Source organism: Bactrocera latifrons, unplaced genomic scaffold, assembly GCF_001853355.1.
Source record: "Bactrocera latifrons isolate USDA-ARS-PBARC rearing strain unplaced genomic scaffold, ASM185335v1 scaffold_23, whole genome shotgun sequence".
NCBI classification, from domain to species: domain Eukaryota; kingdom Metazoa; phylum Arthropoda; class Insecta; order Diptera; family Tephritidae; genus Bactrocera; species Bactrocera latifrons.
This window is the reverse complement of record NW_017535852.1, coordinates 793552-807797: the sequence shown is the minus strand read 5'-3', so window position 1 is coordinate 807797 and position 14246 is coordinate 793552. Positions and strand designations below refer to the sequence as shown.

Sequence of the window (14246 nt, the reverse complement as noted above, 5' to 3'; positions counted from 1 at the left end):
AATTTTAATACTTTAGTTATTTTTTTAAATTTACAAACAAAGTAAGCATCTTTAAATTTATTTACAATTATAAAAAATTAAAGAAATTAAAATTAAAAAATTGCTCAAAATTTCAGCACAAATCAAGTATAATAATATCCAGTCATAATGACCCCATGGCAATTATATAATTTTTTGTTTATTTTCGAACATTAACTAAATGTTGTAAAAGTGATGAAATATTAACAAAAATTTTCTAAACACAATTTTTTTTATAATTTACAAAATTGTAAGTGCAGGCCTCCTCTCAAACACCTTTCTATATTTCTTTCACTCTATTACGAATTCGCTCACTTCCCCCTCACCCGCCGCACAACCACCTCCACACATTTAAGTGCGCTGAGCGGTCATTTTCCGCAATCGCGCACCTATTCGCTGATCATGAGCTCGTCGGAGGATTCGAATAATCAGTGTTGTTGCACGAGTCAGCCGCACTTGCAGAGCGAGTCGCGCTATCGCATGCTAGCGAAAAGTTTCAGCTGCGATAGCGATTGTCGGCGCGTCTTGCCCTGCAATTTCGTGCGTCGCAATCGCGCCCTGGCACAAGTCGTCGATGCTGCCGCCGATGCTGGCGACACTTATTGTTCACTTTGTTCCACCAACACATGGATACCGGCCACGACGGCGACCACAACCACCTTCTCGACAACGGGCACTCAGCGCACTGCAGCCACCTCGAGCAGCTCGACTTCGGGTTGCTGTGGCGGTGGCAAGGCGGCACGTCCCATCTGGGCTATGGATTATTTGCGGTAAGTAATAATGTGGCATGCGGCGTCATACATACAAACATACATACCTGTAACTGCATCAGACAATCAACATATCATCATCTGCTCGTAAGCATCGTTTGTTTGCCGTGTATCCTGCTGCAGTTTGCGTTTTTTGCCGTTTCCGTTTCCGATTTTACTTCTAACTACATAAACGTGTAACTCGTAAACCTAACATATGTAACAGTGGATGCGCTTCTAAATTTTGGAATTGGCGCTCTTTGCGGCTGCTACTCAACACTGACACGGTTACTCTAACAATCTTACACACACACACATATGCTCCTACTCTGTTTACATGGACACGAGTTACTTGATTTTCCGTTATTAAGCATAACTGGTCGTTGTATTTGCATTATTTTATGGTCCAGTGTGTTTTGGTGTTAATTATCCGATATGCTAATTGTTTAAGAGTTCATGTCTGTGTGCCTCATGCTCGTCATACACGCATGCACATACATGCATATGTTTGTATGTAAATTATTTTGCTGGCACGTAATTTAGTATGCTGAATGTAATTAACTTTTCTGTGTAAGTATCGAAATATTTTGCGATATCATTACAGTTACCAAACTGCTCATTTAAATACTTATTCATAAAATTAGTGTTGCTTTGCGAAATTCACCCAATATAACCATAAGCGCTTAATTTAAGTTTTAGTAATGCCACTATGTTATATTTATATTCTATTACAATGACGATATGGTTCGTAAAATAATCAGATTATTTATATACTCTTATAAGTCAAAAAATAAAAAATAAAAAAAAAATAAAAATAAAAAAAAACTGGTACGATCTATATATAATTTGTTCAAATATTTTAGCAATGCTTTGAGTAACAATCTGTGTAAAATTTTGAGAAGATACCTTGTGATGAAACAGTTTTTCATAAAACGATTTGAATTTTATCAATCATTATATGCCATAGCGGCTCGATATCGGCGAGTCCGAAAAATGATCGGCTTCTTCAAGAAAAAAAGAAGTGGGCCAAATTTCGTATCGATATCCCAAAAACTGAATCAAATCAGCTCAGTTTGCAAGTATTTAAGAAAAATAAATCTTGTCGTATTATTCAAAGTATTGCTCTGAAACTATAATATTGTCAAGAATCAAGAATCAATCAACCCAATTTTTAGTACTACAATGGGGGTGCACCGACCGGAACAAATGGTAGTCAAAATGAGAAATGACTGAGCTGACGGGTAATGCAAATCTTCCCAGCCACTTTCTTTTTCGAAATGGTCAAATTCCCTATATGATTGATTGTATATAATGTTGACTTAATGGAAGTCAACCTAGCCTACCATAATAAAAACATTTTTTTTTTTGTGACAAAATTCGTTTTTATATTCAATTGCGTTGCTTTCAATGGTGCTACCCTGATTATAGCGGTCCTCTAACTTTTCACTATCATTCTTGTAGTACCACTTGTACTTTGCTTCAAAATAGGTCTCAGTTGCGGCGATCATATTTTTCTTTGACGAAACTTTCTTCCCAACAAATATTCTCTTGAGGTTTGAGAACAGCAAATAGTCATCACCAGAACTGGAAAATGCGATCCATTATAAGCAATTCGATGTCTAAATCATAGATTTTTACCTTCAGTGCATTGTATTGCTGAAACGTCACTTTCATTTTCTTCAAATATGGCCGTTTTTCGGCGATTTCGTCCTTCAAATTGTAGTAAAACGCTTTGCAATAGACGCTGTTGGTCTTCCTTTTTCAAGATAGCCAATAAAAGTATGCCATGCGCATCCCTAAATACAGGCGCCATAACCTTGCTAGCCGACTGTTGCGTTTTGCCACACTTAAGATCGGTTTTACAGTGTGCAGCCCACTCAAATGACTTTCGATTGGAATTCGGAGTGAAATGATGGAGAAATATTCATTAATTGTCACATATCGGCACATAATCTCGGGTTTATTACACTTCCAAATCACTACTTCTGACTAGTGCAAACCACTTTTGGCACTTTCACTAAGCCATAGCATATTCACCATAAAATTCCACAGAAACACATTGACTTTCAGCGCAGGTTTTCTTCATAATAAGTACAGGAACTCCCCGCAAAAAGACAATTTCAATCACAAATTTATGTCGAAATTGAGTGAAAAATATTATAATTTTTTAAAAAGTCAAATGTCTCCATTGGCGAACCGGCCGAATATACTTGTAGCTATAGGCCCCATATTATTATTATCTATAAGGCATATCATCATTTGTATATTTATCAATTCCTTTACCTGCTTAATTTCGTATGGGAGGGAATGGCGGAAAGCCCACAAGCACAGAAGTGGAGATCTTCTTGAGTTAAGCTTAACTGATCTCTAAAAAAGATAGCAAACAACTAATACTCTAATACACAAATGTCATCAAACATGACTTCAAAGCGATTTCCATCTGAAAAAAACCAGATAAGTTCCTAGATTAAGTGGTATTCTTTTCTAGAGTCAAGATTTTCAGGTAATTTTTGAATTGTTGTACAAAGATAATTATTATTTTTAATATCTATATTTTTATTAGTCATTTATTTACATTAGAAGCAAAAAGGAAAAATTTAAACAAACACATTTTTTCCACTACTTGACTGTTGAAGCTGTATGGTATAGTAATCCGAACTGAACAATTTCTTCGGAGACTACATTATTGCCTTAGAAAATAATCTATTTCAAAGGTCGTGAATATATCTTGTCAAATGTGAAAGTTTTCCATGCAAGCACTTGATTCCGTTCATTCAGTTTGTATGGCAGCTATATGATATAGTGGTCTGATATCGGCAGTTCCGACAAACCAGCAGCTCCTTGAAGGGAAAATGACGTTTGCAAAATTTCAAAACGATATCTTAAAAACTGAGGGACTACTTCGTATATATACAGACAGACAGACGTACAGATAAACAGACGTACATACAAACAGACGGACATGGCTAAATCGACTCAGCTCAACATGCTGATCATTTATGTGTATAAACTTTATGGGGTCTCCGACGCTTCCTTCTGGGTGTTACCAACTCAACAATATATCCTGTTCAGGGTATAATAATAATATTATAGTTGCCTTTTACGAACTAGCCATAACTGTAGGTAACCCTTAGTTGAGAATGTTAAAATTACAGATTATTTAAAATTAATTTCTTATCATTAATTTAATCAATTAAGAAATAATTGAATTTCATTTACCACATCAATAGCCATATATTAATTAGGTAATAATTTATGTTTAATTTAACTGCATATAAATTACTTCATCATACAATTATATTAATTATATTATATTAACTTAATGTATTGAAAAATGTAAGTAACAATATTGTCAGCTGTTATTTTTTAATGAAGTAAGTTATTAGTTCATGTGAATAAAAAATAAAGTGACTCAATTAAAACCTTAATTGCATGGAATTAACAAGCACTGTGTCACTAATTTATGTATGCAAGGAAAGTCTCTCAGCTGTAATCAATTCAAGCTGCTCATAGGAGTAGTGAGAGAGTAAGATTGACTTTAAAATGCCACGATAAATGATGATTTGAGCCGAGAAGAGACTGTGAACTTTACGTTATTTACGCAGCAAAATACTAAACATTTAAGCGCGACATAGCAAAAAGTATGTACCTGTATATATGGTATGTGTATATATATGTATACATATATATATATAGATAAATATATATATAGTTCAATTGCAGTAGGCTTCGGTGTAGTTATTTCGAAAATGTTACCGTTAAATAATAACAACGATTTGCCTTTGTATGTATTTTTAATATTATATGATTTGTGTTGATTTACCGTTCAATGTGGCTCATCGTCTATGAATTTGCTTAAGAAAATTTAAAATTATACTTAATTTAAAATCACACCAATCCGCAACACACTCCTTTCCGCTCCTTTTAAATGCACTGTTTATTAACGCTTCAGTTACTCGAAAATCAATATAATATAATATAAATTAAGACAAGTTGCAGTTTGCCGTTAATTACTTTGAAAAAAAAAAACAAAAAAAAAACACGTAGAAAATACAAAAGCACAACTCATGCCGTATCCAATATGTGTCGTCTCTTTTCCTATCTATTGCAGCATCGTCAAGGGTTTCCCGCCCGTCTCGCCGTTCATCGGTGTTAGTCCGACGCTTTGTTACTTGCTCAAGGAGAAAAAACCATTGTGCTGTCTGCAGCTGGCACAGGTGAGACGTGAAAATCAATAACTGCACACATAGCGGTAAATTAATGTATATTGTACATATATACAAATGTGCTTATGTTGTTGTAGGTGTGCGAGCACTGCAGCTATCGCAATGCCAAGGAGTATCAATGGCAAAACAAGACGATTATTCTGGCAGCGGATTATGCATCGAACGGCATTTACAACTTTATCATACCGTTACGTGCGCACTTTCGTTCGAAAACGTCATTAAATCCGATTATATTGTTGTTGGAGCGTCGACCGGATGTGGCCTTTCTCGATGCACTCTCCTACTTTCCGCTGGTGAGTGTCACTTTTCACAACCGCCATGAATTCAGTTCGTTGGCGATATTCACAACTGAGTTGGCAATCGATTGGAAAGTTTTATTAATGAGTCGTAGTGTAAGGAAGGGCAGAATGAAAGTAAAAAACGGGTTTCAGAAAAAAGAATTATATTGTAAAGTTTATAATATACCAAATTTGTTTAAAGTTACACCTTTCTCCGCTCACTTTATAAATATTTAATCCTCTGATTATTAAGCTGAGGTATCTAAGAGCGTAGAATAGAGAACTTGAATAATTTATGTTAATTTGGCGAATAACACGCGTGGTGTTTTGCTCCAAGGCCTGGACGGAATGGGAATTGACGGCGTAGATTTCAGACAATACATATCTTCACAGGAAAAAGTCTAACGGTGTGATATCATATGACCTTGGTGGCCCGTCGATCGGCCCAAAAGGTGAGATTATCTACTGACCGAAGTGCTCTTTCAATAAATTCATTGTTTAATACGGGAAGTAGTGCCACCTTGTTGGAACCAAATGTCGCCGAGATCACGAGTTTCGATTTCAGGCATAAAATAGTCGGTTATCAAGGCGTGTCAGTGGTCGCCAATGACGGTTACGTTCTCAGCGGCACAATTCTTGAATAAATGTTATTTTTTCTGAATGAAATACTAGCTTTTGGATCTCTTCAGCTTGCTAGATGAATATTTATTGAGCCGGCTAACTCCAGCCAATTTGCCGGGTTCGTAGTATGTATAGTAATCTAGATGCTTCAACTACAGTCTAATAAAATGTGAACAGTGAAGGAGAAAGTGTTATGATATTTCCACCTCATCTTCTTCATTGTAACATTGGCAAGTCGTTCCACCCTCACCGTGTGAGTGCCAATACAACAGTGTCCAGCCTGCTAAGAGCTAACAGTTCAATGGATCTTTTATGTAACACTTTCGCTTTCGCCGCCCCACAAGTGCTGGTTGCTGAGTATCGCTTTCTGAGCTCGGGCAAAGCGCATAGTCCGAATGTAGGAAGGCAGGGAAGTTCCTGCTCGTTTCAATCGCAATGGGAACTGGGTTAGAGTGTTCTTTCCTGCAAACTAATCGTATTTACAGTTTCCGACGATTCCGTTGTGACCTAGGCAAATTCAATATAAAAGTAGTTTGATGCTACTGCTAATAAGCTCGTACATTTCTTGACCATCCTCGAGCTCACTGTCAGTGCGTTCACGGTCCACTTTCTTTCCAATCAGAATCCATACACACCTTTCTAAAGGAAGCTGTATTTCAAAGAAGTAAATCTGCTGTTTTCGTTATGGTTGTCACTCCGCTTGAAAGACACTACCGTAAGTCTTCAACAAGAGTTGTTTGATAAGGCCGTCAAAATACTCTACCTCCAACTTTCCTCTTGGGCTTTGATCTATTCGTAAAAAATTCTCACTGCGCCTCTTCGTCTTAGACAACATCGTCCCATCCAAATATCGCGCAAAATTATGTATGTGGAAAAGATACCGCTAGTAGTCTGTTCTTCAGCGCAGGGTCCAAGTTATGTGGGATGCATTCGAAGTGAGAGAGAATTTCGGAATCTACCTCTCAACGAAATTTTATGTGTTCTGTTTTCTGCAGTATGACAGCAACCCTCGCAGCAATGCCAATGCTGGCTTTGTCCATGGGAGCTGCATTTAGAATAGTGTTAAGTGAGAGCCATTCGCTGAATTTGTCCTAGCTATTTAGCGAGTGTGCCTTAGCGAGTGCTCTCCCTGAGAAAAATATACCATAGAACGGTATTGGCTTTACCACTTTTGAAAACAAAATCACAACTTTTTGTGAGGGAAACCAGCGCTTTATTAGCTTATTTAGGCAACCAATGTCTTCCCACTTTTTTCTCAACTTTGGACTCCTATTATAGCTTACTATCAGGGATGAGACCCAAGTGCTTCACCTTTCGGGCGAAATCCAGAGCCAGTCAAATAAGGAAGAGATGCATCCGGCATTTTTTACCTCCTTATAAATAAAAACAGTTATTCATTATTGGTTTTGACGAAACTCTCACCCAGATCACTACACATACTTTAAGATTTAAAGATTAAAACCATCTGTGAGCGGGATAGAACCGTCGATGCAGCCGAAGTTGAATTTTCTTCATGCTTAAACATAATTTCGCCATATATGTATGTTCACATAGGTATATTGGATGCTCGGTTCTATCGACTGCTTGGACGATCTGCTGCGCGCCGGCATCACCTTAGCCGAGAGTGTGGTGGTGGTGAACAAGGAACTGTCCAACTCGGCGGAGGAGGACTCGCTGGCCGATTGCAACACCATCGTCGCCGTACAGACAATGTTCAAGTGAGTATAAAATTCCCTAAAATACACACATATACATTTAAGCAAATAATCCTCTCCGCTCCTTCTATTTGTTAGATTCTTTCCGAGCATCAAGAGCATAACCGAACTCTCGCAGAGCTCAAACATGCGTTTCATGCAGTTCCGTGCGCATGACAAATATGCGCTACACCTGAGTAAAATGGAGAAGGTACGAGTATGAAATGTAAATATTTTTATGGTTGACAAAAAGCTGTTAACGTCAGCGAATGATAAGTGTTAGAATTATCATGTATACATATATTTACATACTTCTTCTTTTGAAATTCTTCCAGCGCGAAAAGGAGCGCGGCTCTCATATTTCCTACATGTTTCGTCTGCCTTTCGCTGCCGGCGCCGTTTTCAGCGCTTCCATGTTGGACACACTGCTCTATCAGGCGTTCGTCAAGGACTATGTGATCACATTTGTGCGCCTGCTGCTGGGCATCGATCAGGCGCCAGGCAGTGGCTTTCTGACATCGGTAAGTAGACAATGAGAAGATAAATGCCAACTGATTGGCAGGGCAAAAAAATGTCATTCTGAATAATAAAAACTTCTGTGTTGTGTGTCTGTGTCTGTGTCTTTTTTATAATTGGATTGTATCATCGAAGATTAGGGAGAAGTTTGGTGATGCTTCCAGACCACTGTGACTTTCGGGCAGAAACCATTGTCAGCAAAATAGTTGTAGATCTACTTCCTACGAGTGCAGTTTCTTGCAAAGATATGAACATTCCCTCCGATGATTAGTCAAAGAGTACATTCTGCTTCTTAACTGACATAGATACCGCTGGGCAATTTTAGCTGAATTAAGAACAGCGCTCCAGTCGTTCTTCCCTTTGCTGTTTGACTTCAATTCGAGATACCAAGCGCTGACAGGTCTTTCGGCACCTGATCTCTCCAACGTGGTTGAGGTCTTTCTCTTTCTCTGCTTCCACTGGAAGCATTCTTCTACATTCATTCATCACTTCTACATTCAAAGTTGGAAAGTTCTCTTCCATCTGGACAACATGACCTCACCAGCACAGCCGCTGTCTATTGCTTAGCTTAAATATAATCGTACAGCGCATCGCTTCATCGACAGGGGAATTCGCTGCTGCCAAAGTTCAAAAGAGCATAAATCTTCCGCCAAACCTTTCGTTCGACCGTCCCTAACACCAATTCTTCAGATGTTTTCAGCGTCATGCCTCGCATTATATAGTAGAACGGGAATGATGACGGACTTGTAGAGTTTGGTCTTTGTTCGTCAAGAGAGAACTTAATTTTTCTAATGCCTTCTCAGTCCAAGAAGCACCTATTGACAAGAGTGATTCTGCGTTGGATTTCTTGGCTGGTACTGTTATTGGTGTTAGTACAAGTTCCTAGGTGGATAAAAGTACCTACGACTTCAAAGTTATAACTGTCAACAGTGCCGTGAGTGCCAAGTCGCGAGTGCGATGACTGTATGATGACAGCAAGTATTTAGCCTCTCCCTCGTTCACAACCAGACTCATACGCTTCGCAATTCTCCTGCTATAGATTGAGAAAGTCACATGAAAGAGAGCTCCTTGTGTGAAAGCTCGCTCGGTATCGAACCGCTCGGAGATGACCTTCCCAATCTTTCTCTATTTTCTTGAGGTTTAGTACTAAAGATCTGAATTTCGGGAAACATGGTCTACTACCAGCACTTGTGCGATTCGAAGTTCCTTCCGGCTTAGATCGCAAAAAATATCTTGATCTTGTGGAACACTTCCAAATTGGCCTCCATTTGGTATGAAAAAAATTATTGTCACCGCACTTTCTTTTCAAATTTTCCTCTTTCGAAAGACTAAAGTCGTAATATCCTGGGTTTCATCCGAACCATTATGAATCTAAATTAGTCACGGTTTTATCGTATGGACTTAACTATCCGCAAAGTAATATTTCCTCCACAAATAACTAAATTAATGAACAAAAAAAAATGTATTTCCTTCTAGATGCGCATCACCAAAGACGACATGTGGATACGCACCTATGGTCGTTTGTATCAGAAACTCTGCTCGACGACTTGTGAAATACCGATCGGCATTTATCGTACTCAGGACACATCAAATACGGAAGCGTCACATGTGAGTAATTCACCTGTAGAGAAGTGGGGACCGTTTTCCGCTTTCGGAAAGCACTGTGTGCGCTTGCGACCATCGGTGAGTCCATAACGAAGCAACCACAAAGAATAATATAATGCAAAATAATATCAAAATTTGAAAAATTCAAAGTGACTTTAATTAACAAATACTACTTATAACTATTACTTACTACTTGCTTAATTACAACATAATAAATTGAATGAGTAATGATGAGCACCCTTTAAATACTACTAACATACATACATACATACATACATACATTCTTACATACAAACAATAGCATTAAAAAACTATCCATATAGAGATATTTCTTTTTCGAATACTGTAGATCTGTCTTGATACACTTTTTGAATACCTACATAGCCTCTCACTCAAACATAACCTTAAAATAGTACCAAAGAAGAAATTTTATGCTACACTACTTTAGTAAAGGCACCTTTTTAGAATAGGTATTTGCGTTAGATGAGTGCATTGTTTGTACTATATCGAATGTTGCTTATAAAAGGTCTACAGGAGTATTTTGCCTTTTGCATTTCCTGCACTCATTTCTCAATGACTAAGTTTCCTAAGTTTAACTGCTGCACTGTGAAGAATTCATAGTTACTACTAGTATCACCTTCCTGGTTCTTGAGTAGATAATTAAAATAGTTTCTAGGTTAAATGTTGTGAAAGCTCTCGGTGAAATGTCCCATTTGATTAATTGAAACACTTTCTTAAGAAATAGTTGCGAAGGTATCTAATAACAGTTAGAATATATAGAAAAAAATAATATAATGAAAAAAGCTTTTTGGGATGAATATACGCTTTAGGTATCTATTGCTGTATCTCGAAAGTATTGATATTTATAAGTCAGATTTAATACAAAATGTTCCAGTAACTGCTTCTTAATTTATTCCAAACTGGTACTAAAGTAGCAATACGCCTCGTGACAGATATTATATCGGGAATTTTCGTCACAGTAGATACGTTGAATCCGCGTTTGCGGCACTTTTAACTGAAAGCTCTTCCACGGAACCATCTAATTATGTATTACTTCATGGAAGTGATAAGACATTTAAGTCCCCTCTATGTCACGGTCTGATGGTTACCTAATCAAATCTCAGTAGCCGCTTCGCTGACAGCTTGTCATGTCTCAGTGGACTAACACATGAATGTCGTCAAATTTGACACTTATAAAGCGTTGGCAATAAAAGAATACATGCTCAAAGTCTTCAAATCGCACTGAAAACGTCGTGCATTTTGGATGAACGTCGTGCTGGAACCTGAACAGGTAGCTTTTAAGGCACCCGTGGGCATGGGTTAGTATTTGGGTTAGGTGGAAATCCAGATCCCCATTTTGGATGTCGATCCACGAATGGATGTCTACCATCAGTCTGTAGATCCAATGTCTTTTGAATGAAGTTTGCCATCGCTGCCACTATATTGTTAAGCTTTTGACTCTCTCTTCTCTTTTGTCTCCTAAATACGGCTCTGATATTTTTTGTATTCGCTCGCATCATACTGGCTATTACTTCAACAGCGTCACTTGATATTGTTTGAGCATTTTTTTTCGCTTTGCCCGCAGTGTATTCTAAAGTAAAGCGTGTTTTCTGGGGCATGTGGTTTTCATAAACATAAGGCGAGGGCCTCGAATAATTCCTACTGTTAGGCACAATTTTTGGTTACTTTTTACGGCTAGAATATCCGTATGTCAGTAATAACGCGCCGAATATACAAATATTCTTTCAAGACGTCAATCGTCACGAAATTATTTGCGTAAACAACCGAATTCTTATAATCACACAAAAAATGATTCAACAGTGCTAAATGCCATGATTTTAGAGGCCATATCACAGACCCACGACGCGAGATTATGCGCTCACCAAAAGCTTCCTTCAATAAATTGACTATATGTTGACTGTAATGCACCTAAGGTCGTACCCATCCGTGGTTCAATTCAGGCACGAAAAAGTCATAAATCATGCCTTTATGGTCTTTCCCATTCCCAGCATTATCGCTGAGTTACTTTTTTGAAGAAATATGACCCAATGATTCCCTCTGCCATAGAACCAGTCACCAAACAGTGACTTTCAGAGAATGTATCGGCGTATCAGCAATGGCTCCCGACAATCTTGTTCGGTAATACTCAATCTTTGTTCAACCAAAAGAGAGTTGCATCGCTGAACAAAATTTTCTTGTGAAATCGGTGACCATATCGTTTTAGGCCGATTCATCCAACGTGCGACTTGCTTAATGATCGTTTGACTTCAATTCTTGCACGAGTTGGATTTAATAAGCTCGCAAACCAAGATTATTCTCCAAAATCTGCATATGGTGGATGAACTCAGTCGGGTCTTGCCATTTCATTCAATTTCATTTTGGAGGGGGAGTCTTCGAAAGATACCGGACGGTGTGCACTATTAGTGTTGACCAATACGCTTATGTACTAAACCCTTAATTCCAATCTAATCCTCATTGGTTGTTTCTGGCACCACGCAACTGACGTTGAGTATTACATCGTGAGCCCAAGTTAGACCCTCGGATCGTCAGTCACGCCCTTCTGTCCTACTTCTCATTTACTCTTCTGTTTTCGCTGGTTTGCCACGTTCCGTTGTCAATTTCTGTAGAACGGCTCTCTCTTCTTTTCATAGCGCATAGCGGGAGAGAAAGAAGATCTGCAGCGCGTTTTCTCCACCTCTTTCGCATAAAGTACAATTCCATCCGGTCGTCATGGCTATATTTGTAGAAATACTCTCTCAAAACACCCGCATCCATCAAAAACTGTGTCCGGTACAAATCTATTTCTCTGTTCTGTTTCCTATCTCACCATGCTTATAAAAGAGCCTGTGGGTCCATTTTCCCGTTGTGTTTACATGCCATCGTTTTTACCATTTATTCAGGCTTCTTTGCCTCTAATCCTTCCGCTCTTCCACCGTTAAACGCCTCTCCGGTCATGTGGACCTATCGCCTACTCTTTTAAGCACTTTCGTGTAATTTTTATATCGTATCGAGAACATCTCTCATGCTATGTTGATAGATCGCTGGGGTGGGCGCATTGTCTCAAACTTTTTAATTGCAACCCCCAGTTCAGTCATATGTCTCCACGAAATTGTATCGCCTTTGCTAGAGAAATGGTGCCGCCCAATGCTGATCGTATTTCCTCGAGTACACTGCCCCTACCCAAGTTCCCCGATGCTCGCCCGGTGCAACATAGGCTTTACATTAAGGTGCTTCAAAAAAAAAAGGGCACAACACAGCGGACACATCAGTAAGTGAGTCTGCCGATTATGAAATATTAAAAGAATATGTTGCCGCAATGGGATAAAAGCCTAATTTTTGACTGATCAAAATTGTATGTGCCATTAGTTTTTGTTGAGTTTAGCTATTGTTACAATAGGAAATCGTACTTTAAAAAAAGGTATTGTACTACAGATTTTCAATTAATATAAGTTCTCATCCAAGTGTATATTCATGCTTAAAAAAGTAGCACCACAACATATTTAACACCCTGAAAGTTAGCTAAGTAGATTCAAAAGCTAATACAAAGTTCTAATCTCTTTTTAAAATAAAGTGCTTTAGGAGTAAACCTCTAGTTATCAGTTAGCTGCGTAGTGCCTCGAAAATAAAAGAAACAAATACTAGCAATAGGAAACACCTGCACTCTAACAAAAATTATTTCTTAATTGCATTTTGCCTTAGTTTTACTAAATATATTTTTTACATTTTTTTTAAATATTTTAAAATAGTTTAAATAGTTTCGTTTCCATACTATTTAATTAATTCGAATATTTTTTTTTAACTCTACCAAAACTCCAAAAAGCATTTAATCTAACACCAAGCAAAGCCAGCAAAACGCCAACTAAAATACTTTTCGCTTGTATTTTCTCGTAGTTTATATACATACATATTCATATGATTGTAACTTATTTTCGAAAAATATAACTCTACTGTGCTGCGCTAACTCAATGATCCTTGTGATTTTAGCCAAACTTGCAAACTTTTCCCGACTTTATTAAATCGCCACTTTTAACTACTTTCCATTACATAACATATTTTTGAATACTTTCAATTACTTGGAAATATTTATAAAGTTTTTGTATGAGACTTTTAAATTTTTATATTTAGCGGTATGGTTTAATAAATATATTTACATACATATATATACCATATATGAATAAAAATTAGCTTACTTTTATCGAAAATATATATTAACATATGTATATATATAACTGCATTTTTCTATAAAAAAATGTATAAATGCCTCAAATGCTTTTCTGAAAAAAAAACTAGCAACCGAAATTGTTGCAATGTAACAGTTATTATGTTTCTTTTATTTCAATATTTTATTGAGTTAATAATAAAAATTACATTTTTTAGTTTCAAATTATTGACATTTTTTTTCCTAATTCAAAAATTATATTTTGACATTCTACTAATTAAAACTTTTGGTTTCGAAAATATCTAAGTTTTTTAAATTTTAATTTTAATTCTTTCCTAACAATTTTATCCATAACTGATTACATTTTCTCGAAATTCGAT

The 14246-nt window shown here is 37.3% G+C and overlaps 1 protein-coding gene across 11 annotated transcripts in view; it reads left to right on the top strand.

Moving 5' to 3' along the window:
* The window catches only part of LOC108968785 (potassium channel subfamily T member 2), a 580461-nt gene that overhangs the window by 552516 nt on the left and 13699 nt on the right, over nucleotides 1-14246 (top strand). For 6 of the 11 annotated variants that reach the window (XM_018933036.1, XM_018933034.1, XM_018933028.1 and 3 more), the window contains exons 16-21: nucleotides 4879-4984; nucleotides 5071-5286; nucleotides 7447-7610; nucleotides 7686-7797; nucleotides 7922-8107; nucleotides 9579-9785. In XM_018933036.1, coding sequence (XP_018788581.1) covers nucleotides 4879-4984; nucleotides 5071-5286; nucleotides 7447-7610; nucleotides 7686-7797; nucleotides 7922-8107; nucleotides 9579-9785 — 991 coding nt within the window. The remainder of the gene's footprint in view (nucleotides 1-4878; nucleotides 4985-5070; nucleotides 5287-7446; nucleotides 7611-7685; nucleotides 7798-7921; nucleotides 8108-9578; nucleotides 9786-14246) is intronic. The other 5 variants (XM_018933038.1, XM_018933037.1, XM_018933033.1 and 2 more) reach the window with 1 other exon arrangement.